Below are 23,044 nucleotides of genomic sequence, written 5' to 3'. Positions count from 1 at the left end.
GAAACACTTTGACTGCACACAGTCACCAAAAACACATCTCCACTTAACTTAAAGCCAGTTAGTTGCACCAGCGCTGTTTTGGTGTGTATTTACTAAGTTATTTTGTATTATGCTTTTAATTAATTTAGATCACTTTGTAGAGATCTGTTTTCATTTTGACAAGAAATAGTCTTTTTCTGTTGATCAGTGTCACAAAAGCCTAATTAAATCCACTGTGATTAAATGTTGTAAAACAATAAAACATGAAAAATTCCAAGGGCAGTGAATACTTTTTTATAGGTACTGTATATATGTGCCTAAGATTTTTACACAGTACTGCATATGCTGAGGTGAGGAATCCATCCAGGGAACTATTCACAAGACTGATAACAGTACGATAGAAGCTGTCTTTGGGCCTGGTTGTACGTGTTTTCAGACAGGCATTTGAAAGGGAAGACTGACAGGATGCTGAGGACCCAGCTTGGCTGGACAGGGTACACAGTTAGTCTTGAGTCGATAATGCCTCAAGTGGTCTGCTCTCGATCTGTGATGGGCTCTAACTGTTCTGCTTTCAGGATGTTAAACAGGACCTCGTACGGGCTTTGGTGAAAGGGAACTCGTCCGCCAAGACCCACTTGATGTCAACACGGGCAGAGGTAACTCCACACCACCCCATCACACACTCCTGGGCTCAGACACGAAGTGAAGCTCTCTCCACACCGTCCCACCCCACCGTATACTCCTGGGGTCAGAAACAGTGAGGTTCCCTCCACTCTGTTCCAAAGCACAGTCCAGGGGTCAGACACTGTGAAGCTCCCTCCACACACTCTCGGGGTCGGACACAGAGTGAAGCTCCCTCCACGCTACCCCATCACAGATTCCTGGGGTTGGATAATGTGAAGTTCCCTCTACACCATCCCATCACACACTCCCGGGGTCAGTCAAAGAGTGAAGCTCCCTCCACACCGTCCCATCACACACTCCCGGGGTCAGACACAGAGTGAAGCTCCCTGCACACTGTCCAATCACACACTCCTGGGGTCAGACACAGAGTGAATCTCCCTCCACACCATCCCATCACACACTCCCGGGGTCAGACACAGAGTGAAGCTCCTTCACAAACTGCCCAGTTCCAGCTAGTTGACAGTTCCTCATTTCCACAGATCTGTTGCTGGTGGCCGTATCTTCAACTCCCCGGGCTCTGGATCTCCCTCTTTAGGCCAAGGCTGTCATTGGGTTCATGCCGTGGGTGTGTCAATCTCATGGGGACCCTGGCGGATCCATTCTCCTCTTTCATGTTGCAGATCATCTTGTTCAGGGACCAGGACCTACAACAGCACAAGGATATAGTCCGTGGACTGACCGAGCATCTGCGTGACTCCATCAGCCGTGAGCTGAAACTCTTCTCATCTGTCTCCCTGCCCTGCCTGGACCGCAGGCTCCTTCGCGGGTCAGTGTTTGCCCCCTCCTCGAGACCTCGAGTTCACACTGCATAGGTAGTCCAGTCACAGCTGGTTTGCAGCTCCAAGGTCCCAACCTCCAGTGAGGGCGTGTGTGTGTATCCCATCCCCCAGTGAGGGGCAGTGTGTGTGTGTCCCATCCCCCAGTGAGGGGCAGTGTGTGTGTGTCCCATCCCCCAGTGAGGGGCAGTGTGTGTGTGTCCCATCCCCCAGTGAGGGCGTGTGTGTGTATCCCATCCCCCAGTGAGGGGCAGTGTGTGTGTGTCCCATCCCCCAGTGAGGGTCAGTGTGTGTGTGTCCCATCCCCCAGTGAGGGGCAGTGTGTGTGTGTCCCATCCCCCAGTGAGGGGCAGTGTGTGTGTGTCCCATCCCCCAGTGAGGGGCAGTGTGTGTGTGTCCCATCCCCCAGTGAGGGCGTGTGTGTGTATCCCATCCCCCAGTGAGGGGCAGTGTGTGTGTGTCCCATCCCCCAGTGAGGGGCAGTGTGTGTGTGTCCCATCCCCCAGTGAGGGGCAGTGTGTGTGTGTCCCATCCCCCAGTGAGGGGCAGTGTGTGTGTGTCCCATCCCCCAGTGAGGGGCAGTGTGTGTGTGTGTCCCATCCCCCAGTGAGGGGCAGTGTGTGTGTGTGTCCCATCCCCCAGTGAGGGTCAGTGTGTGTGTGTCCCATCCCCCAGTGAGGGGCAGTGTGTGTGTGTCCCATCCCCCAGTGAGGGGCAGTGTGTGTGTGTCCCATCCCCCAGTGAGGGTCAGTGTGTGTATGTGTGTCACATGCCCCAGTGAAGGGGCAGTGTGTGTGTGTCCCATCCCCCAGTGAGGGGCAGTGTGTGTGTGTCCCATCCCCCAGTGAGGGGCAGTGTGTGTGTGTCCCATCCCCCAGTGAGGGGCAGTGTGTGTGTGTCCCATCCCCCAGTGAGGGGCAGTGTGTGTGTGTGTCCCATCCCCCAGTGAGGGGCAGTGTGTGTGTGTCCCATCCCCCAGTGAGGGTCAGTGTGTGTGTGTCCCATCCCCCAGTGAGGGGCAGTGTGTGTGTGTCCCATCCCCCAGTGAGGGTCAGTGTGTGTATGTGTGTCACATGCCCCAGTGAAGGGGCAGTGTGTGTGTGTCCCATCCCCCAGTGAGGGTCAGTGTGTGTATGTGTGTCACATGCCCCAGTGAAGGGGCAGTGTGTGTGTGTCCCATCCCCCAGTGAGGGTCAGTGTGTGTATGTGTGTCACATGCCCCAGTGAAGGGGCAGTGTGTGTGTGTCCCATCCCCCAGTGAGGGGCAGTGTGTGTGTGTCCCATCCCCCAGTGAGGGTCAGTGTGTGTATGTGTGTCCCATCCCCCAGTGAGGGGCAGTGTGTGTGTGTCCTATCTCCCAGTGAGGGTCAGTGTGTGTGTGTGTGTCCCATCCCCCAGTGAGGGGCAGTGTGTGTGTGTCCCATCCCCCAGTGAGGGGCAGTGTGTGTGTGTCCCATCCCCCAGTGAGGGGCAGTTGAGTGTGTATTCCATCCCCCAGTGAGGGTGTGTGTGTGTGTGTGTGTGTCCCAGCCCCCAGTGAGGGTCAGTGTGTGTATGTGTGTCACATGCCCCAGTGAGTGAGTGAGTGTGTGTGTGTGTGTATATGTCCCATCCCCCAGTGAGGGTCTGTGTGTTTGTGTGTTAGTGAGAGAGACAGATACAAACAGACACAGAACCCAATCACTGGCTTCTGGCCCATTGACACTACACTGGGGAGGAGACTAGATACATGCTGATGTTGATTAGAGACACAGCTTGCCCATGCTAGGATGCACACACTAGCTGCTGAGAGGGGAGGGAGGCATACTATATGAGCTGTAAATCATGGAGGGTGAGCTGTGGGAAAGGGTCTCTGTTGTCTCTCCTTCCTGTCACGATGAAGGGTGTCAGCCCAAAACAGTGACTGTTCATTTCCCTCTATGATGCTGCCTGGCCCGAGTTCCTCCAGTATTCTGAGATAACGTAGCTGTTCATTGGCGGCCATTGACGATATCAGAGTGAGCCCAGGAAAGGCTTGAAGTGCACCTGAATTGCTGGCATATGTCGTGAAACCTCTTGTTTTGTGGCAGCAGTACATTGTCGTTATAGTTTTTAAATTGTGGATTGCAATTAGAAGTACATATATAAACGGAATTAAATCAGTAGTGCTGAAATAAGAGAACAAAAAGTGAGGTAGCGTTCACAGATTCATGGACCGTTCAGAAATCTGATGGCAGAGGGAGAAGAAGCTGTCCCTGAAACATTGGTTGTGCATCTTCAGTCTTTTGTACCTTCTCTTGATGGTTGCAATGAGAAGAGGTGATAGGAATCCTTAATGACGGATGCCACGTTTTTGATCATTGCCTTTTAAAGGTGTCCTGGATTCTGGGGAGGCTGGTACCCGTGATTACAACTTTTTCTGATCCTGTGTAGTGGCCCCTCCTTAACCAGACCGTGATGCAACCGGTTAGAATGCTCTCCACAGTACATCTGTAGAAACTTGCAAGTATCTTTGACATACCAATTCTCCTCAAACTCCTAAAGGAATATGGCTGTTGCCCTGCCTTCTTTGTAATTGATCAATATGTGAGCCTGGGATATATCTTCAGTGATGTTGACACCCAGGAACTTGAACCTATTCACCCTTTCCGCTGTTGATCCCTCGATGAGGACTGGTGTGTGTTCTCTCGACTTCCCCTTCCTGAAGTCCACAATCAATTCCTTGGTCTTACTGACACTGTAGGCAAGGATGCTGTTGAGACTCCAATCAACTAGCCGATCCATCTCGTCACCTTTTGAAATTCTGCCAACAATAGCTGCGTCATCGGCAAATCTATAGATGGTGTTTGAGCTGTGCCTAGCCACACAGTCGTGGATGTAGTGAGAGTAGAGCGGTGGCTAAGCAAGCATCCTTGAGTTGTGGCAGTGTTGATTGCTAGTGAAGGGGAGATGTTATTTCTGATCCACACTGACTGTGGTCTCTGGCCACCTCTGGCATGTTGTTAAAGGTCAATCCCTCCCACTGATTGCACAGTTCAGGATAGGTCACTGTGGTCACTTTATATTCTGGCTCGTTCTACATTCAGGAACTGTCCCTCAACACTAACATGATGGGGTGTCTGAGCTTTCATAAGCTTTTGGAACTGACAGCTATATTGAATATTGAAAGGGTGAAACTGACATAGACTGACACCAACAGACATAGACACACAGATGAAGACAGGCACACAGACGGACACACAAGTCTCCTGAGCCAAGAGCAATATCCCTCGTTACCAGTTGCATGGGACGGGAGCTGCTGACTGTCTCCCTCTCCACCCCGTACCGCCCATCAGCACCCCCGGCTTCGCTGTGTTGATGTGTCTGCTTCTTCTCCAGGTCTCAGAGGGTTCCCGCGCACACCCTGTCAATCTACAGAATGGATAGCTCAATGAACAACCCACCGTTTTACTGGCGCCTCATGGATCTGCTTTCATTCCCCCTCTACAAGGTTCGGAAAAGCTTTATTAGATGAAGAGTGGTCTTATTTGTCGCACGCGCATTGAAACACACGGTGAAATGCATCGTTTGCATCAAGGTGCAGCCCGCGGGTGTCACCATGTTTCCAGCACCAATGTAGCATGTCCACAGCTTACTAGCCTGACTCGCCTGACCTGGGAATGTTTGAGGAATCCCGCACGGTCACAGGGAGAATGTACAACTCTTTACGGATAGTGGTGGGAATTGATCCCCAGTCGCTGGCACTGTAGTAGTGTTATGCTAACCACTACGTTACTGCGCTACATACACCAATGTCACATGTAACATTTTCTTCTTAAGCCCGTCGCCCCTGCTGGACCATAGGCCGCCAACAACGGCTCACCAGCTCCTGGGCCCACGGAATGTTGACCTGCCCCGTGGCTTCCAGTTTCACCACACGACTTCACAGGTCGTCCAGGTCAAGATCCTTCCTCTCCAGGGATGAGGATTTTGGAGCTTCTGTTGGTGTTCCTGTAGCTCTGGGCCCCATGCCCAACCCTCCTCCTTTCGCAGCTGGGCTTGGGACCATCAATTAGTTCTGCACACCATCCGTACAGACTGCAGTACAACAATGTGGCGAGGGAATACATGGGAAAAGCTATATATGCGGAAATAGAGTCTCTGAGAGAATGCAGTGCAGGTAGACACAAAATGCAAGCTCCACCAAGTTAGATTGTGAGGTCAAGGTTGCATCTCATCGTACTGGGGGACCATTCGGGAGTTATAACAGTGGGTTAGAAGCTGACTTTGAACCCGTTGGGTACCTGCTCTCAGGCGTCTGTATCTTTTGGCCGATGGGAGGCGGGAGAGGGAAGAGTGTGCAGAGGTGTCTTTGATTATGCTGGCTGCATTACTGAGGCAGTGAGAAGTGTAGAGAGAGTGCACGGAGTGGGGAGGCTGGGGAAGCTAGTTTCTGCTCCAGAACTGTGTGGTTATTATTAACGTGCCAGTATTGATATGGAGTTAGAATGTAGATTATTATTAACGTGCCAGTATTGATATGGAGTTAGAATGTAGAACAGTACAGCACAGGGACAGGCGCTTTGACTCTCCATTTCATGCATATTCATCTAGGAACCTCTTGAACGCCTCTATCATATTTCCCTCCACCACTGCCAGTCCCGACAGCACATTCCAGGCATCCGCAGCTCTCTATACCTAAATAAACTTCTCCTTTGAAATTACCCCCTCTCACCTTAAGTGCCTCCCCTCTGGTGTTAGACATTGAGACCCTGGGGGGAAAAAACTGACTGCCTTAACCTATGCTTTTCCTAATACTCTAATTTGTGAGTATCGTAATCTTATAAACTTATCAGGTCTCATCACAGCCTCCACTGTTTCAGAGAAAGTAATCCAAGTTTGTCCAACCCCACCCTCTCCACATCCTTTCTGTAATGGGACAACCAGAACTGAATACAGTACTCCAGATGTGACCTAACAAGGGTTTTATAAAGCTGCAACGTCACTTACTGACGAATGAACTCAGATCGTCAACTAATAAAGGCAAGCATGCCATATGCCACCTTAACCTCCCTTTCGACCTGTGCAGCCGAAATTAGATGAAGCCTTGCACTGGAACACTGATGGAATAGGTAGACAGGGTGGTGCAGAACACACTCTGGCCTTCATCGTTTAGGGTAATGAGTACAGGAGTTGGGACGTCATGTTTCAGCTGGACAAGGCATTGCCGAGACCACTCTTGGAGTTTTGTGTGCTGTTCTGGTTACCAGACGGATGCCATTAAGCTGTAAAGGGTGCAGGAAAGATTCACAAAGATGTATCCCGGACCATAAGATATAGGAGCAGAATTGAGCCATTTGGCCCATCGAGTCTGCTTTGCCTTTTCATCATGGCTGATCCATTTCCCCTCCGTCCCAACCTCCTGCCATCTCCCCATATCCCTTCATGCCCTGACTGATTAAGAATCTATCAACCACTGCCTTAAATATATCCAATGACTTGGTCTCCATAGCCACCTGTGGCAATGAATTTCACAGATTCACCACTCTAACTGAAGGAATTCCTGCACCTCCGTTCTAAATGGGGCTCTATTCTGAGGCTGTGTCCTCTGTTCTCAGACTCCTGCACCACAGGAAGCATTCTCTTCACACCCACTCTATCAAGGCCTTTCAACGTTCAATAGGTTTCAATGAGGTACCCATTATTCTTCTGAGTTCCAGTGAGTATAGGCCCAGAGCCATCAGATGCTTTCCATATGATAAGCTTTTCGATCCCAGAAGCGAAGGGGGCTAATAGACTTTCATAAAGCCATGAGGGGCTAGAATAAGGCGGATGGATGGTCATTGACTTTCCCGCCAGGGTAGGGGAGTCTAAAACTAGAGGGCACAGGTTTAAGGTGAGAGGGGAAAGATTTAAAAGGAAAGTTTATCCACACAGAAGGTAATGGGTTTCTGGAACAAGAAAGTAAATGATCAATGATTAACAGCATTTGAAAGACTCTTGAACGGGTTCATGCTTAGGAAAGATCTGGAGGGATTTGGGCCAAACTCGGCAAATGGGACTGTAAATCAGGAGTGTGATGAGATGCAGTTCACTTGCCTGGGTGGAGTTAGTTCTTGCACTCCACATCCACCACGTTACCTGGCCTGCACCTACAGGTCAGGAGTGTGATGGGGCACTCCCTACTTGCCAGGGTGAAGTTAGTAGTCCTTGTGCTCCACGTCCTCCATGTTACACAGGCAAATGGGACCAGGTCACCTGGTCAGCGCAGACAAGTTGGGCCAAAGGACCTCTTTCCCTGCAGAGAGACTCACTCTCAAACACACATGGGGGAGGTCCCTGACTCCCCACCCCGAGCAGGGCACTGAAGCCCATCTCGTGGGGATTTCGAGGGCAGGATGAATCAGTCACGGAGGTGGAGTGGGAACAGGACCTTTGAGTGCCAAGAAATAGCATTTTGTCTGGAAGCAGGCTGCAGGACGTTGGGGTCGAGAGCCTGGACTGACTCTCTGGGATTGCCCTCTTCCACAGGCTCCTGAACACCTGATTGATGAGGCAGCCGAGAGGAAGATGGAGAAGGAAACCCTGCAGACACTGCTAGCCCAGCAGAGAGAGGCGCTGGAGGCCGTACAACAGCGGTGGGCAAACCTGTCAGTCACTGACACCCAGGGTGAGTCACAGCACCAGGCCAGGAGGGAGGGATGCGGTACCCCTCACCTGCCATTCCCAGTGATCCCCACCTGGTGAAATCCTGTTACTGTCACTCAATGCCCTGACATGGGGCAAGGGGTGTGTGGTATTTGGTGTCTGACGGCTGGGATGAGTGATCACTGGTTTTGGAGATAGGAAAGGGGTGAATCTCTGACCCTGCGACATCGAGATTAACTTTATTTCCCACCAACTCTCCCAGTGAATTTCAGTTCCTCCCAGTTCCTCCAGTGAATTTTGACAGGAGATGGATCTGATCTGGATGCCTTGTGTTTCACCCCCCTCGCCACCACTCCTTCAGCACTCCTTCCCCCCCCCCCCCCCCATCCCACAGTGTGGCACTCTCTCATTTCCAGAGGGGTGAGGAACTGGGGTAACATTGATCCCTGTCAAAGCCCCGAATTCAGGGTTGGGAAGTGTTCGGGTAAGTGTTTCCCAGTGACTGGTGCGTGCTTTGCCCCTGCCTCGAGATGCTGATTAGTGTGCCCTCTCCCTAGCCCTGGTGGAACGTGTGCAGGAACTGGACGAGCGCTGTGTGAGGGAGACCATCCCAGCCATCCACAGAATACTTGAACAGTGCCAGCAGGCTCTCAACTTCACCCACACCCTGAACCAGGAGATCAGTGATTGGTGAGTGTCAAATTCCAGCTGTTACTTTTGCCACGTGGATTTCATTAGGTCAGGTTTAATTGTCATTCAACATGAATACAGTCAAACAAAACTGTGTCCCTCCAGGGCTCAGGTGCAAAACACAGAACCAACAGTCTTACACAGTACACAGCACATGTCAGTGTTGAATATTGTCTCCTAGCTGTCTACGTGATACGTAAGCCAGGGCAGTACGATATAGAGAATATTCCCATGTAGCAGGCTCCCCCTCTCCACCCAGGGCAGGGCAGTACGATATAGAGAATATTCCCATGTAGCAGGCTCCCCCTCTCCACCCAGGGCAGGGCAGTACGATATAGGGAATATTCCCATGTGCTGCCCATGTAGCAGGCTCCCCCTCTCCACCCAGCTGATGAATGTAAAACAATGTTAGTCAGCATGCAGTGCAATGTAGGACTACCTTAGGGACTCCAGCTTCAGGTTTTTCTCTCAGTTTACTTCTGAAGCCTTCTCTGTAAGTGGGTATAGCCGCAAAGCAGTGGAGGTTTGAGATCAGAGTTTTACTCCTCCAAAATGAGCTGCCAACCACAGCTGGCGAGCCCCTTGTGCCTGAAGCAGCTGGTTTTAAGGTGCAAGTAACTCGCCTGTGCCCCTTCTGTTCTGCCAGGCTTGGTAACTGAGCCACACGCGAAGGCCAGGAGCAGGGCTTGGTTGTCAGAGGCTGTTTGAGCGGCATACACCATTGGGAGCATTTAATGGTTCCTTAAGGGAAGGGGGGGGAAGAGGGTAAGCGCCTACGTATAATTACAATGGGTAGTTATAACGGGGGGGGGGTAGAGGGAAGTGGGGATAAGCTTTCACGTGTACGTTGTTATAACTGGGGGTGGGGGGAGTGAGGTAGGGATAAGCTCCCACATATAATTACAATAGCGACCTGCAACCCCAGGGTACGCTGCCTCCAGGCCTCTAATTCTTGGCCCTGGATCCTCAGACTTGAGGATCTGGGATCGTCAACCTCTGGCTCCTAGTCTGGCCACTGTGCCAGATGTAGACATAGTATTAGGCTGTTCAACCCATTGAGTCTTCTCTACTGTTCGAACACAGCTGATTCTCTTTTTTTCTCTGTCCTATTCTTCTGTCTTCTCCCTGTAACCCTTAACCCCCTTATCAATCAAGAGCCCATCAATCTCTGCCTTAAATACCCCAGTGATTTGGCCTCCACATCTAATGAATTCCACAGATTCACCATCCTAAACAAATCTTCCTCATCTTTATTCTAATGGGACATCCTTTTGAGGCTCTGCTGTCTGGTTCCCATTGGAAACATCCTCTCCGTGTCCGCTCTATCCAGGCCTTTCGGTATCCGGTAGGTTTTAGTGAGATCCTTTCCCCATCATCCTTATGAACTCCAATTAGTACAAGCCCAGAGACGTCAAATGTTCCTCATACATTAGGCTCCTTATCCCTGGGGTCGCTTTTGTAAACCTCCTCTGGACTTGTTTACACCTGCTGGCTGATGGGGGTTGCCTTTTTGAGGCATCAAATTTTGTCCTCGATGATGGGAAGGCTAGTGCCTTGTTTTTCTTTTTGCACATTACGTGTTTGCTTTTTTTTATATATAATGTTGAGTTTCTTTGTTTTGTGGCTGCCTGTAAGGAGACTAATTTCAATGTTGTATGTAGTATACATACTTTAAACTTTACCCACGATGGAGCTGGCTGAGTTTACATCTTTTTTGCAGTTTTTTCCGATTCTGTGCAGTGGTCCCTCCGAACCAGACAATGTTGTGACCTGTCAGAATGTTCTCCATGGTATATCTAGAAATTTGCACGAATCTGAACACATACCAAATCTCCTCTGCTGTGGTCAGCTTGGACCAGTTAGGCTGCCGGGCCTGTTTCTGTGCAGCATTGACCCTCTCTAACACCAACACATCCTTCCTTGTATCTGGGCCCCAGAAATGCTCAAAATGCTCCACTCGACTGGAGCACACGGAGCAGAGAAGTATCGCCATTCTGTTCCCACCCCCACCCTCCCGGCTGATACTCAGAGATAGTCCATCCCCTCAGACAAATCCCATTCCCACTCTGCTCAGCTCCCTCTCCCCTCACACACCCATTAACCATGACCTTGGCGTTATCTAATTTTAGGTCTTCACAGAGGGGGGAGGGAATCCTGGACTCCGGGGGCCGATACCACACTTCTAGGGTTTAAATCCCTGAGGAATGTGAGGACACAGCTGTCACACCCAGGGTGTGATGTGGAACAATTCATAGGAGCAAGGAGGTGTAACTTTTTTTTGAGCTTCTCAGGATCATGGCTAGTGTGTTAGCATAACACTTTACAGCGCCATCTTTAACTCTATGTACCATCTCACAGCCCACCTCTCTTGGAACATAAAACACTGAGCACAGGAATGGGGGAATGGGGGGGGAGGGCTTTAGCTATGTCCTTGAATTTCCCACAATTACACTGCTGCCTCTCTGCCCTGCCCTCTGAGGACAGCACAGGAACTGGCGATTCAGCCCACAATGTTGCCTAAACCAATCACTGCTGCTGATGCGATGCCCGTTCCCTGCACGCCCATGTGCCTGTCTAACAGCTTCTTAAACGCCTCCGTCTTCTCTGCCTCCACCACCCCCTGGCAGTGCATTCCAGGCACTCCCCACTGTTGTGTAAAATCAAGCTTGCCCCATCTCCTTTGAATATACCCCCTCACCTTAAGTGCATACCCTATAGGGAAGGGTATAAGGGTAGTAGTAATCTCAATTTGCTCAGACTAATTAATCTTCTGTACCTTCTGCCCGATGGGAGAAGGGGGAATGTCCAGGGTAGGATTATGATGATGCTGGCTGTTTTACTGAGAAGTGTAGACAGTCCATGGAAGGGGAACTGTTTTCTGTGATGTGCTGAGCTGGTCCTTTACTCCCTGAAGTTCCTGTGGTCACGGGTAGAGCAGCTGCAATACCAGATAGGATCCTTTCTAAAGTTAAAAGTTTGAAGTAAGCTTATTAAAATGTGTTCTGTATGTAACACTTACCCAACAGGCTGGTATATGTCTCGGGGAAAAAGGAGATCCAGCCACTCTCCAACCCACCTCCCGTACACACAGGTGCTGTGAGAATCGAGTTAATGCCTCGCGCCCACCAACAGTATCAAACCCACAACAAATACCGTTATGAAATACACTTTAAAGAGTTTACTAAAATTAAAAAAATAATAGGCAATACAATATATATACAAGGAAAAAAAACAAAAGGTGCCAACTTATCAAAGTTCAGTCTGTTTCGTGCACTCGTTGGAGCTCAATCCACGAACCAATCGACCCATCCGGCTGTCGCACCTGGGACCACCCCGGTGGTCTTACGAGCAGTCCAGCACACGTCCACCTTCTTCAGTGTCTTCCTCGGCCTCTCCCAAAAAAACCCGCGAAAACCCCTCCCCCAAGTTCCCAGCATCACAAGACATAATGACATTCCCCATTGATTAACAAATGAATACAATTACCATATCAGCCATTCTAAAGTGAAACTTTGGCTAGAGAAACACTTATCCGACAAAGAAACATTCCTACTTGTAACAAACCAAAGAGGCCATTTTGAGTAACATACCCAGGACATTGTACATTCTCTCCCCACCAGCAAATGTCATGCCCTCATGGCATTACTAGAGGTCCCCAAAGCTTCTTGCAACACACAAAACCCAACCCAGGTGCAGAAGGCAGTGACATAACTACCCAGAGCAGTAGAAATCACACTCGGTTCTCCCGGTACCACATATGTCAACCGCTCCGGGGGCGCCTAATCCTCTGAGATCTCCATACCCCTTCTGCCCCACTGGGCTCCCTCTTCATGTCGGACACGTACTTTAGATGGGACTTCCCGGGAAATTCACCCACTCCACCTCCAAAACACACGTCAATGGGCAACCTCGCTTCCCGCCCAAACATCAGATAATAGGGCGAATACCCTGTAGCGTCATTGCGAGTACAATTGTAACAGTGAACCAGTTGTCTAATATGACGACTCCACCTGCTTTTCTGCCCAATCTCCAGCGTCCCGAGCATATCCAACAGGATCCTGTTAAATCTCTCTGGCTGAGGATCTCCCTGTGGGTGGTAAGGGGTAGTCCTGGATTTCTCAACCCCAAGCATAGTCAGTAATTCCTGGATAAGGCGGCTCTCAAAGTCCCGCCCCTGATCACTATGGATTCGCCTGGGAAGGCCGTAATGCACAAAGTACTTCTCCCATAACACCTTCGCCACTGTCGTCGCCTTCTGATCCTTGGTGGGAAATGCCTGAGCATAGCGAGTGTAATGATCGGTGATGACCAAGACATTTGCGGTGTTGCTGGTGTCAGGCTCAATCGACAGGAAATCCATACATACCAGGTCCAGAGGTCCCGCACTCTGCAAGTGCGACAGTGGAGCCGCCAACGCTGGCAGGGTCTTCCTCTGGATGCAACGATGGCATCCCCTACAGTATTCTTCGACGTCCCCCCTCATCCGGGGCCAGTAGAACCGGTCTTTGAGCAATCCATATGTCTTTTCCACCCCCAAGTGTCCAGAATCATCATGTAAGGCCTGGAGTACAGTCTGGCGATACTCCTCCGGCAGGACCAGTTGCCAACAGCGGGGTTGGTCTGGAGGCGTCGTTACCCGGTACAAGATTTTGTTCTTTAACTTCAACCGAGACCACTCCTTCAACAACAGAGGCACGCATGGGTGTTTCGCCTGCTCAGCCAACGCCGCATCCCCCTTCTCGACTGCTCTCCACACTGTGCCAATGCCCGGGTCATTTTGCTGAGCAGTTGCCACTTCCCCCGGACTCAGTTCCGGCAACTGTTTAGTCCCCAGTGCGGTCAGGTCACAGTAAACTAGGGGTATGGCGTCGTCAAAAACCCCCAAATGGTCCACGGCTCGTTCCAGCCTCCCTCTTCCCTCGGCCCTCACAGTGATAGCAAACTGACACATTGCCTTCACTCCAGGGGCAGGGACATTCTCCCACTCCTCGTCCCTCTCCTCCTCCCCCGGCTCCCGACGAGACAATGCATCCGCATCGACATTCTTGCTTCCAGGGCGGTACCTCAGGCTGAAATCATATACCGACAAGGCCGCCAGCCACCGATGTCCGGTGGCATCCAGCTTCGCCGAAGTCAAAATATAAGTGAGAGGATTGTTATCCGTTCTCACCTCAAACTTGGCTCCGTACAGGTAATCGCCTAGCTTGTCCACCACCGCCCACTTCAGCGCCAGGAACTCCAACTTGTGAGTGGGATAGTTTCTCTCCGATGGCGACAAGCTTCGGCTGACAAAGGCTACCGGTCTCAATGCTTTGCCATGCTCCTGGTACAGAACAGCCCCGAGACCCTCTCGGCTGGCATCCGTGTGCAGCACATATGGCTTCTGGGGATCGGCAAAAGCCAACACCGGGGCCTGGGTCAGTGCCCTTTTCAAAGATCGGAACGCCTCTTCACATTGATCATCCCGGACGAGCCCCCACAAATGTAACACTTACCCAACAGGCTGGTATATGTCTAGGGGAAAAAGGAGATCCAGCCACTCTCCAACCCACCTCCCGTACACACAGGTGCTGTGAGAATCGAGTTAATGCCTCGCGCCCGCCAACAGTACCAAACCCACAACAAATACCGTTATGAAATACACTTTAAAGAGTTTACTAAAATTAAAAAAATAATAGGCAATACAATATATACAAGGAAAAAAAACAAAAGGCGCCAACTTATCAAAGTTCAGTCTGTTTCGTGCACTTGTTGGAGCTCAATCCACGAACCAATCGACCCATCCGGCCGTCGCACCTGGGACCACCCCGGTGGTCTTACGAGCAGTCCAGCACACGTCCACCTTCTTCAGTGTCTTCCTCGGCCTCTCCCAAAAAAACCCGCGAAAACCCCTCCCCCAAGTTCCCAGCAACACAAGACATAATGACATTCCCCATTGATTAACAAATGAATACAATTACCATATCAGCCATTCTAAAGTGAAACAACCGCTAGAGAAACACTTATCCGACAAAGAAACATTCCTACTTGTAACAAACCAAAGAGGCCATTTTGAGTAACATACCCAGGACATTGTACATGTATATGTTTCAAAGGTACATTTAATGTCAGAGAAATGTATACCAGATACATCCTGAAATGCTTTTTCTTCGCAGCCATCCATGTAAAGCAGAGTATTGCCCCCAAGAATAAATGCCAGTTAAATGTTAGAACTTAGAACTCTGTCCCCCCAGCTCCCCTCTGTCCCACGCTTAAGCAGCAGCAAGCAACAATCCCCCCCCCTCCCCTCACCGGCAAAAAAAATGTAGTCACCCACCACCGAGCACTCAAGCGTGAGCAAAGCAACAGCGGGGGCAATTGCAGTTACCCCAGACAGGTACTTGACATACCATACCATAGGCTCTCCCTTCCTTATAAGGGAGAAAGGGGTGTCTCCGTTTCACAGCGAGAAGGGAGACATAACTAACAACTTGCTGGTTTACGATGTTAAAAGTTCATTACGTCGCTTTTTCCCAGCTCTGTGCCCAAAGATCTCGAGCCTCTGGGCACTCAGCCTTAGATCTTCCATCTCCGATGACACACCGACCTCTGATCCACACCTGTCTCCAGAGTCATGAAATCTCGGACATCGGAAGGCGAGTGAGGCTCCCAGGCTGCGCCCTGGAATAACAGCCATTAGTGAAACCCCGAGAGCAGGTCCCATTCCCGCAAAGAACTGTAGTCAGTGTGTAATTCCAGGTCAGGGTCTTCAAAAGAAACCTAAAAGGGGCAGAAAGAGGTATTAAAGATGGAAATAGAGCTGCTTCCGAAGATGCAAGCAAAGGAGTCACCGTTAGGTGCCATTGTCTCCTCCGATACCCTATACTATCCTGAGATTCATTTTCCTGGGCACATTTGCAATAGAATCAATGAGACTGAATCAATGACACAGAGACTGATAAACAACCAATGTGCAAAAGAAGACACTGTAAATCCAATAAGAAACGAATAATAGTAATAATAAATAATACTGAGAACGTGAGGAGTCCTTGAAAATGAATCTGTAGGTTGTGGAATCAGTTCCGTGTTGAGAGAAGTGAGAGAATTTAGATCAGAAGGCATAGGAGCAGAATCAGGCCATTCAGCCCATCTGGTCTGCTCCATCACTTCAACATGGATCATCCATTTCTCTCTAACCTCATTCTTCTGCCTTCTCCCTGTAACCTTTCATGTCCCGACTAATCAAGAACCTGTCGTCCTTACCTTACTAACACCCAATAACCTGGCCTCCAAAGTTGCCTGTGGCAGTGAATTCCATGGATTCCCCACCCACTGGCTGGGGAAATTCCTCCTCATCTCAGTTCTAAATGGATGTCCCTCTACTCTCTCTGGTCCTAGATTCCCCCACCTTAGGAAACATCCTCTCCACATCCACTCTGTCTACGTTAGATAGGTTTCAATGAAATTCCCCATTCATTCTTCTAAATTCCAGTAAAGGCCCAGAGACATCAAACACTCCCCAAATGATAATCCTTTCATTCCCAGAACATTCTCATGAGCCTGCTCTGAAACCTCTTCAACGTCAGCCAGTTTTAAATAAGGGCCCCAGAACTGTTCACAATGCTCCAAGTGAGTCCTCTTGAAATGAATGCTAACTTTGCATTTGCCTTCCTCACCACTGACTCAACATAAAAATGAACCTTTAGGGAATCCTGCACAAAGACTCTCAAGTTCCTTTCCACCTCAGATTTTTGAAATTTCTCTGCATTTAGAAAATAGTCTATGCTTTTGTTTTTTTTCTTCCAAAATGCATGACCACACACTTCCCAACACTGTATTCCATCTGCCATCTCTTTACCCATTCTCCTAATCTGTCTGTCCCTCTGTAGCCTCTCTACTGCCTCAAAGTTGCTTGCTCCTCCAGCGGTCTTTGTATCATCCATAAACTTGGCCACAAAGCCATCAATTCTATCATCCAAATCATTGAAATATAATGTACAAACAATGAGGTCCCAACACAGACCCCCGTGGAACACCACTATTCACCAGCTAACCAGGAAAGTCTCCCTTTATTCTCACTCTTTGCCTCCTGACAATCAACCAATGCTCTATCCATGCTAGAATCTTTCCTGTAACACCCTGGGCTCTTAACTTATTAAGCAGCCTCATGTGTGGTACCTTATCAAAGGCCTTCTGAAAATCCAAGTACACAACATCCACCATTTCTTTTTTGTCTATCCTGCTTGTTATTCAAAGAGTTCTAACAGATTTGTCAGGCTAGGTTTTCCCTTGAGGAAACCATGCTGACTACAGCCTATTTTATCATGTGCCTCCAAGTACTCCCTAACCACATCATTAACAATTGACTCCAACATCTTGCCAAACTCTTGAGGTTAGACTAACTGGTCTATAATTTTGTTTCTTCTGCCTCTCCCTTCTTGAAGAGTGGAGTGACATTTGCAATTTTCTATTCCTCTGGAACCATACCAGAAACAACTGAGTTTTGAAAGATCATTATAAATCCATAATCTCTTCATCCACCTCGTTCAGAACTCTGGGGTGTACACCAGCTGGTCCAGGTGATTTATCTACCTTCAGACCTTTCAGTTTCCCAAGAACCTTCTGCTGAGTAATGGCAACTTCACACACTTCTGCCCCATGACACTGTCGAACTTCCTGTGTCTTACACAGTGAAGATTGATGCAAAATACTTATTCAGTTCATCTGCCATTTCCTTCTCCCCAACTACTACCTCTCCAGCATCTACATTTGCATCTCTTTTACATATCTGAAGAAAGTTTTGGTATCCTCTTTAATATCGTTGTTTAGCTTACCTCCGTGTTCTATTTTTTCCTTCTTTGTTGCCTTCTATTGATTATTTTAAAAGCTTCCCAGTGCTCTAACTCCCCACTAACTTTTGCTGTATTATATGCCGTCTCTTTGGCTTTAACTTGCCAGCCACGGTTGTGTCATCCTGCAATTAGAATATTTCTTCTTTGGGTTGTATCTATCCTGCATCTTCCAAATTGCTTCCAGAAACTCCAGCTATTGCTATCTATGGCCAGCTCCTCTCTCATATCTCTGTAATTCCCTTTACTCCACGGTAATACTGATAATCTGATTTTAGCTTCTCCCTCTCAAATTGTAGGGTGAGGTCTTTCATGTTACGAACAGTAACCCTACTGTTTCCTTTACCTTAAGCTCCTTAATCAATTCCTGTTCATTGTCAATATAGAATAGCTGCAGTAAAAAGCCAACTTGTAGGTATTGTTCAAATTCTCTCTCTTGGGTCCAGCACGAACCATACTTTCCCAATCTTGCTTTGTATTGAAATCCCCCATGACATCTCCTCAGTTTCCTGTCGGAGCCGAATTCAGCTCCCAGGATTCCCATGTCTCACACAGCCCCTGGAGCCATTCTCTCTGCTCTAACTATGGATGAATGAAAATAAATTTACCAGAGAGGTACCTTGCCCAAGCCTGTTTTCACCAAAGCTTGATGAGCCAAAGCCTCCCCACTCCACTCACACAATGGCCGTTCTGCACATCCCTGCCTTATTTTTATTTGTCTTTGTTGATGCATGAGGTCTCAAGTGCTGATTCAAAGTACATTTGTAATCGAAGTACTTACGCAGCTTACAAACCTGAGATTAATCTTCCCAAAGGCAGCCACGAAACAAAGATGACCATGGAACCCATTCAAGGAAAAACATCAGAGACACCCATATGCAAAGGAAAAAACAAATTTGCGCAAATGTCAAAAAAAATTGAGAAAAAAAAACAAAGAGAAGCACAGCACAAAACACAACCACAAAGTCGCCTCTGGTCGCCTCACTATAGGAAGGATGTGGAAGCATTGGAAAGAGTACAGAGGAGATTTACCAGGATGCTGTCTGGTTTAGAGAGTATGCATTATGGTCGGAGACTAAGGGAGCTAGGACTTTACTCTCTGGAAAGGAGGAGGATGAAGAGGAATAGATAGAGTGGACAGCCAGCGCCTCTTCCCCAGGGTACCTGTGCTCAATACAGGAGGACATGGCTTTAAGGTAAGGGGAGGAAAGTTCAAGGGGGATATTAGAGGAAGGTTTTTTACTCAGAGAGTGGTTGGTGCGTGGAATGCACTGCCTGAGTCAGTGGTGGAGGCAGACACACTAGTGAAATTTAAGAGACTACTAGACAGGTATATGGAGGAATTTAAGGTGGGGGGTTCTATGGGTTTAAGGGTCGGTACAACATTGCGGGCCAAAGGGCCTGTACTGTTCTAAAGTCATCGAAAGAGTCCATGCGTATCCACCCAGTTCAGTCTAGCACTGATTCACTTGCTGTCTGCAGGCCACCCTGATCAAAATAGCAACAAGTAAAAGAGGTGAGCAGGAACACATCATAACATGAACTACAGAGTCCCATCCACAAACCGTGTTGATTAAACTTTGCCAAGACCCAGGACTCTGGCAGCACCCTCCAAAAACAGCAAGGAAGAGACAATGCAGGCACCTTCCCTTTGGGAGCAGCAAACAAAGGGGGGGGGGGAGAGAGAGAGAGCGTCACACACAAACACCTTCCTCCTGCAGCCGTGAGCAAGAGGTTGTCAGATGGCAAGAAATGGAGTTGATTATGGGGCAACATTGTTAAAGAGTGGGGTGAGGATTATGGTAACCCAACTGCTAGGGAGCACTGACCGCCGTTATCTCTCTCGCCCCGCAGGTGGGAGCAGCCAGCCCAGCTCTTGGTGCCCTGGGTGAAGAAGGAGGGGAGGAACGTGCAGGACTGGCTGCAGCGGTGGAATCAGCTGGTGCAGCGGAGCCAAGACTACTTCTGGGAGCTGGAGAGGCAGAGACCCCAAGCTGTCCGGGACCCCCGCCAAGGCGGACTGTAACCTCCACCCTGCCCGCCGTCCGCCATACCCCACTGCCCACACTCAGAACTCATCCCTGCCACACTCCACAAATTCTCCTTCTCTCCCCAGCAGGTTACGGCAGTGTGAACTGCCTCCCAATGGGGATGACTGTGTCCTGTGGTCCCGGCTATAAAGGGTTGAAGGCTTCAGGAACTCTGAGTGGATCTGGGTGAGTGGTGGTGAGGAGAGGGCTATCTGCTGCACTGCAGGACGTGCGAGCGAAGCTGTTTGAACCCATCGAGTATTTGAGAGATTCATTGTATGTGGTCTGTCACTCCCCCGAATGAGGACCCCAGACTTGTCCTTCGCCACTCACCCTCTGTAGTGGTGAGATGAGAGACCACAGGCGTTGGAACCAGAAGTAACACACTATCTGCCAGAGGCCCTCAGCGGGTCAGGCAGCATGTGAGGGAGGAACGGATGGAGACCCTCATCTGCATTGGTGGTGCAGAAGGGAGCTTGTCGGTTCGGAGAATGGAGAGAGGCCAGAAGGTGATGGATGAAGCGAGGAGGTGTAAGGCGATGGGCATACCAGCTAGTAGGTTAATTGGTCAGTAAGTTATCCCATGATGAGGCTAGAATTAAATAGATAGGTTGTTGGGCAGTGTGACTTGTTGGACTGGCGGGGCCTGTGTCATGATGTATCTCTGAAAGAATGAGTAAATTGGTGTGTGTTCCTCTGGTTTACATTTGGCCACTCCTTGGCATTGGAGTAATGGTGGGCAAGAGTTGGAATTGGTTTATTATTGTTATGAACCGAGAAACTGAAAGTTTGTCTTGCACACTTGTTTATACAGATCAGATCATTAAACCGTGCAATTAGGTAGAACAAGGTAAAACAATAACAGAATGTAGAACAGAGTGCAAAAGCCACAGAGAACATTCAGTGCAATAAGGTGCAAGGTCATTGGTACTTTGTGAGGTCAGGAGTTCACCAGTGTGGAAATGGAGTAGGGGAGTTGAAATGATGTGCAACTGAGAGCTGGGAATGGCTCTAGTGGGGGTGGGGGGGACAGGATCTAGGAGCTGCACAGGATGGTCGTCCAGTCTCACTATCATCGAGAAGGCCTCATCCAGAGAATACAATACAGCGGACGAGGTTGGTGGAGGTGTGCGTGAATCCCTGCCTCATCTGAGGGTGCCGTTCACCTTGGCTGTGAGGGCTGAGGGGAAGTTTTAATTACTTAGAAAGACAGTGTGGAACAGGTTCTTTGAGCACCTAGCATAATCACAGGACAATGTACAATGACCAGTTAACCCACTAACCGGTAACTGAGGGAGGAAACCCATGTGGCTCACAGGAGGAATCTATAAGCTTGCTTACAGTGGTTGCTGGAATTCCAATGCTCCGAGTTGTATGTGCCAGGAGTTAGGAAGTGGTCCCTGTGGAAGACAGTAGGGAGGGGGAGTTGCAGATGGTGGTGGGGGGCGGTAATGACGTGCTGGAAGGGGAGGCTATTGGGGTGAAAGTTGAGTGCCGGGGGAACCCTGTTCAGTTTGGAGGGAGATTAGGTGAGAGCAGAATCAGGGTAATGGCGAGAGCTTCAGCTGCAGGAAAGCAACATTTCGTGAATAGGGAAATCATTTCCGATATCCTGGAGTGGAAAGGCTTGCAGAACGGTACAGCACAGGAACAGGCCCCTGCAGCCATGATGTCTGTGCCAAAATAGATTAAATCCCTTCCGCCTGAGGGATTCCTATCCCTCCATCCCCTACATATTCATGTCTTATCAACACCTCTAACACGTCTTGTCTCCACCACCACCCCGGCAGCACATTCCAAAATCTTGCCCCGCACGTCTCCCAAACTTTCCTCCTCTCACCATAAAGATGTGCCTGTAGTATTTGATGTTCCAAGAATCAAGATTCTTTAATATCACTGCCTGTGCACGAGTGTAAGGAGAGCGACATAATTGTTACTCCAGTCCCGATGCAGTGCAAGGACACAGAGTTCAATAATATAAATACGTATGAAGCTGCTATACAGCACTGAGATGGATTGATGCTAGGCTGCACTTAAAGTCACTGATGGGAAATAAAGTAGTGGCGAAGGTGTTGATCAGTCTTACTGCTTGGACAAAGTAACTTTTTGAGTCTGGTGGTCCTGATGTGGGTGCTATGTAGCCTCCTCCCTGATGGGTGTAGGGCAAACAGACTGAGCAGGTGGGTTACCGGCCCTTTCTGCGTACATACCCACGATGGTGAGTAGTTTGGTGCCAGTGATGTGTTGGCAGTTTTGACTGCCCACTGTAGAACTCTCCTGTCCACCACAGTACAGTTTCCGTACCGCGCACCTACATTTTCTACTGCACATCTGTAAAATGATGTGAATATAGACGTGCAAGTCCAGTTCTCTTCAGCCTCCTCAGAGAACTCCAGAGGAGTTTTTTTGACTGCGTAGAATGTGTCCTGCCTGGGACCATGAGAGATGGTGTGTGATGTGCTCTCCCAGGAGTTTGAAACTGTTTACAGTTTCCACTGCTGTCAAAATGGCACTGGTGAATCATGGTGACGTATTGCAGGCTGCTTACTGATCTTGTACATGTACTTCTGAATTACTCTCTGCAGTCTTTAATTTCTCCTTAAGCAATATACTTTCGGACCGTCTTAATGAACCAGCGATTTCACGATCTTGTGAAGGTCTCGGCAGACTTGACTGTCAAGCATGCAGGTACAAATGGATGAAGTTACATCACCATGACTGACAGAGAGGGAGGAGGGGAGGGCTCAAAGCTGAGGTAAAATACGGAGGAATGAAACTCCCTCAACACAGCATCTTGCTAATGAAAGAACAGTCACTGGAGAACAAGATCGAGGACCTCAGGGCAAGATTGCTGAATCAGAGGGAAGTGAGGAATTGCACCTGTTGTGTATTTCATATGTCAGTAATATTTGAGTAATCTTGTAACAATAGTTCAATCTTGTTTCAATAATTGATTAGGTTATATATATTAAAAAGTGAATTACACATGTCATCACACTACCACATGATATGTATGCACCTTGCTCAAAGTAAACCCAAAGTTAAATTCATATTTGGGACTCCTGTATCATCCTTTGAATTAGTTTAATGTTTTGAAGTTACAATACATAATAGCTGCATTCACAGAGATATGCATCACACCAGAAACTGGACAGTACATCAGTAAGACCCAAAGGCTTCTCAGTACTGACGGACCAAACTGATTCGGAGAAGGCAAAATTTGGGGGTCTGTGTTACGTGATGAGCTCTTTGTGGTGCTATGATGCAGGAGTCTTGTTCCCCCAGACCTGGGACATCTGATGATTAAGTGCCAATATTTCTACTTACTAAGAGAATTCTTCCTTTGTGATCCTGACTGCAGTTTACATACAGCCAAATGCAGATATTTGATGTACTGAGCATCATGATTAGCAAACAAGAAACAGCCTACACTGACACCTTTCAGATCATC

The 23,044-nt window shown here is 48.9% G+C and overlaps 1 protein-coding gene across 1 annotated transcript in view; it reads left to right on the top strand.

The window, feature by feature from the left end:
• The window catches only part of haus5 (HAUS augmin-like complex, subunit 5), a 70,937-nt gene extending 48,294 nt beyond the window's left edge, over nt 1–22,643 (top strand). The window contains exons 15-20 of the mRNA XM_059958352.1: nt 555–635; nt 1,284–1,429; nt 4,797–4,908; nt 7,929–8,067; nt 8,603–8,735; nt 19,418–22,643. Coding sequence (XP_059814335.1) covers nt 555–635; nt 1,284–1,429; nt 4,797–4,908; nt 7,929–8,067; nt 8,603–8,735; nt 19,418–19,589 — 783 coding nt within the window. The 3' untranslated portion in view covers nt 19,590–22,643. The remainder of the gene's footprint in view (nt 1–554; nt 636–1,283; nt 1,430–4,796; nt 4,909–7,928; nt 8,068–8,602; nt 8,736–19,417) is intronic.
• Nucleotides 22,644–23,044: the final 401 nt, after the last annotated feature.

This window comes from Hypanus sabinus, unplaced genomic scaffold, assembly GCF_030144855.1.
Source record: "Hypanus sabinus isolate sHypSab1 unplaced genomic scaffold, sHypSab1.hap1 H_11, whole genome shotgun sequence".
Lineage (NCBI taxonomy): Eukaryota > Metazoa > Chordata > Chondrichthyes > Myliobatiformes > Dasyatidae > Hypanus > Hypanus sabinus.
The sequence above is the reverse complement of the archived record's forward strand: the minus strand, read 5'-3'. Positions and strand labels throughout refer to the sequence as shown.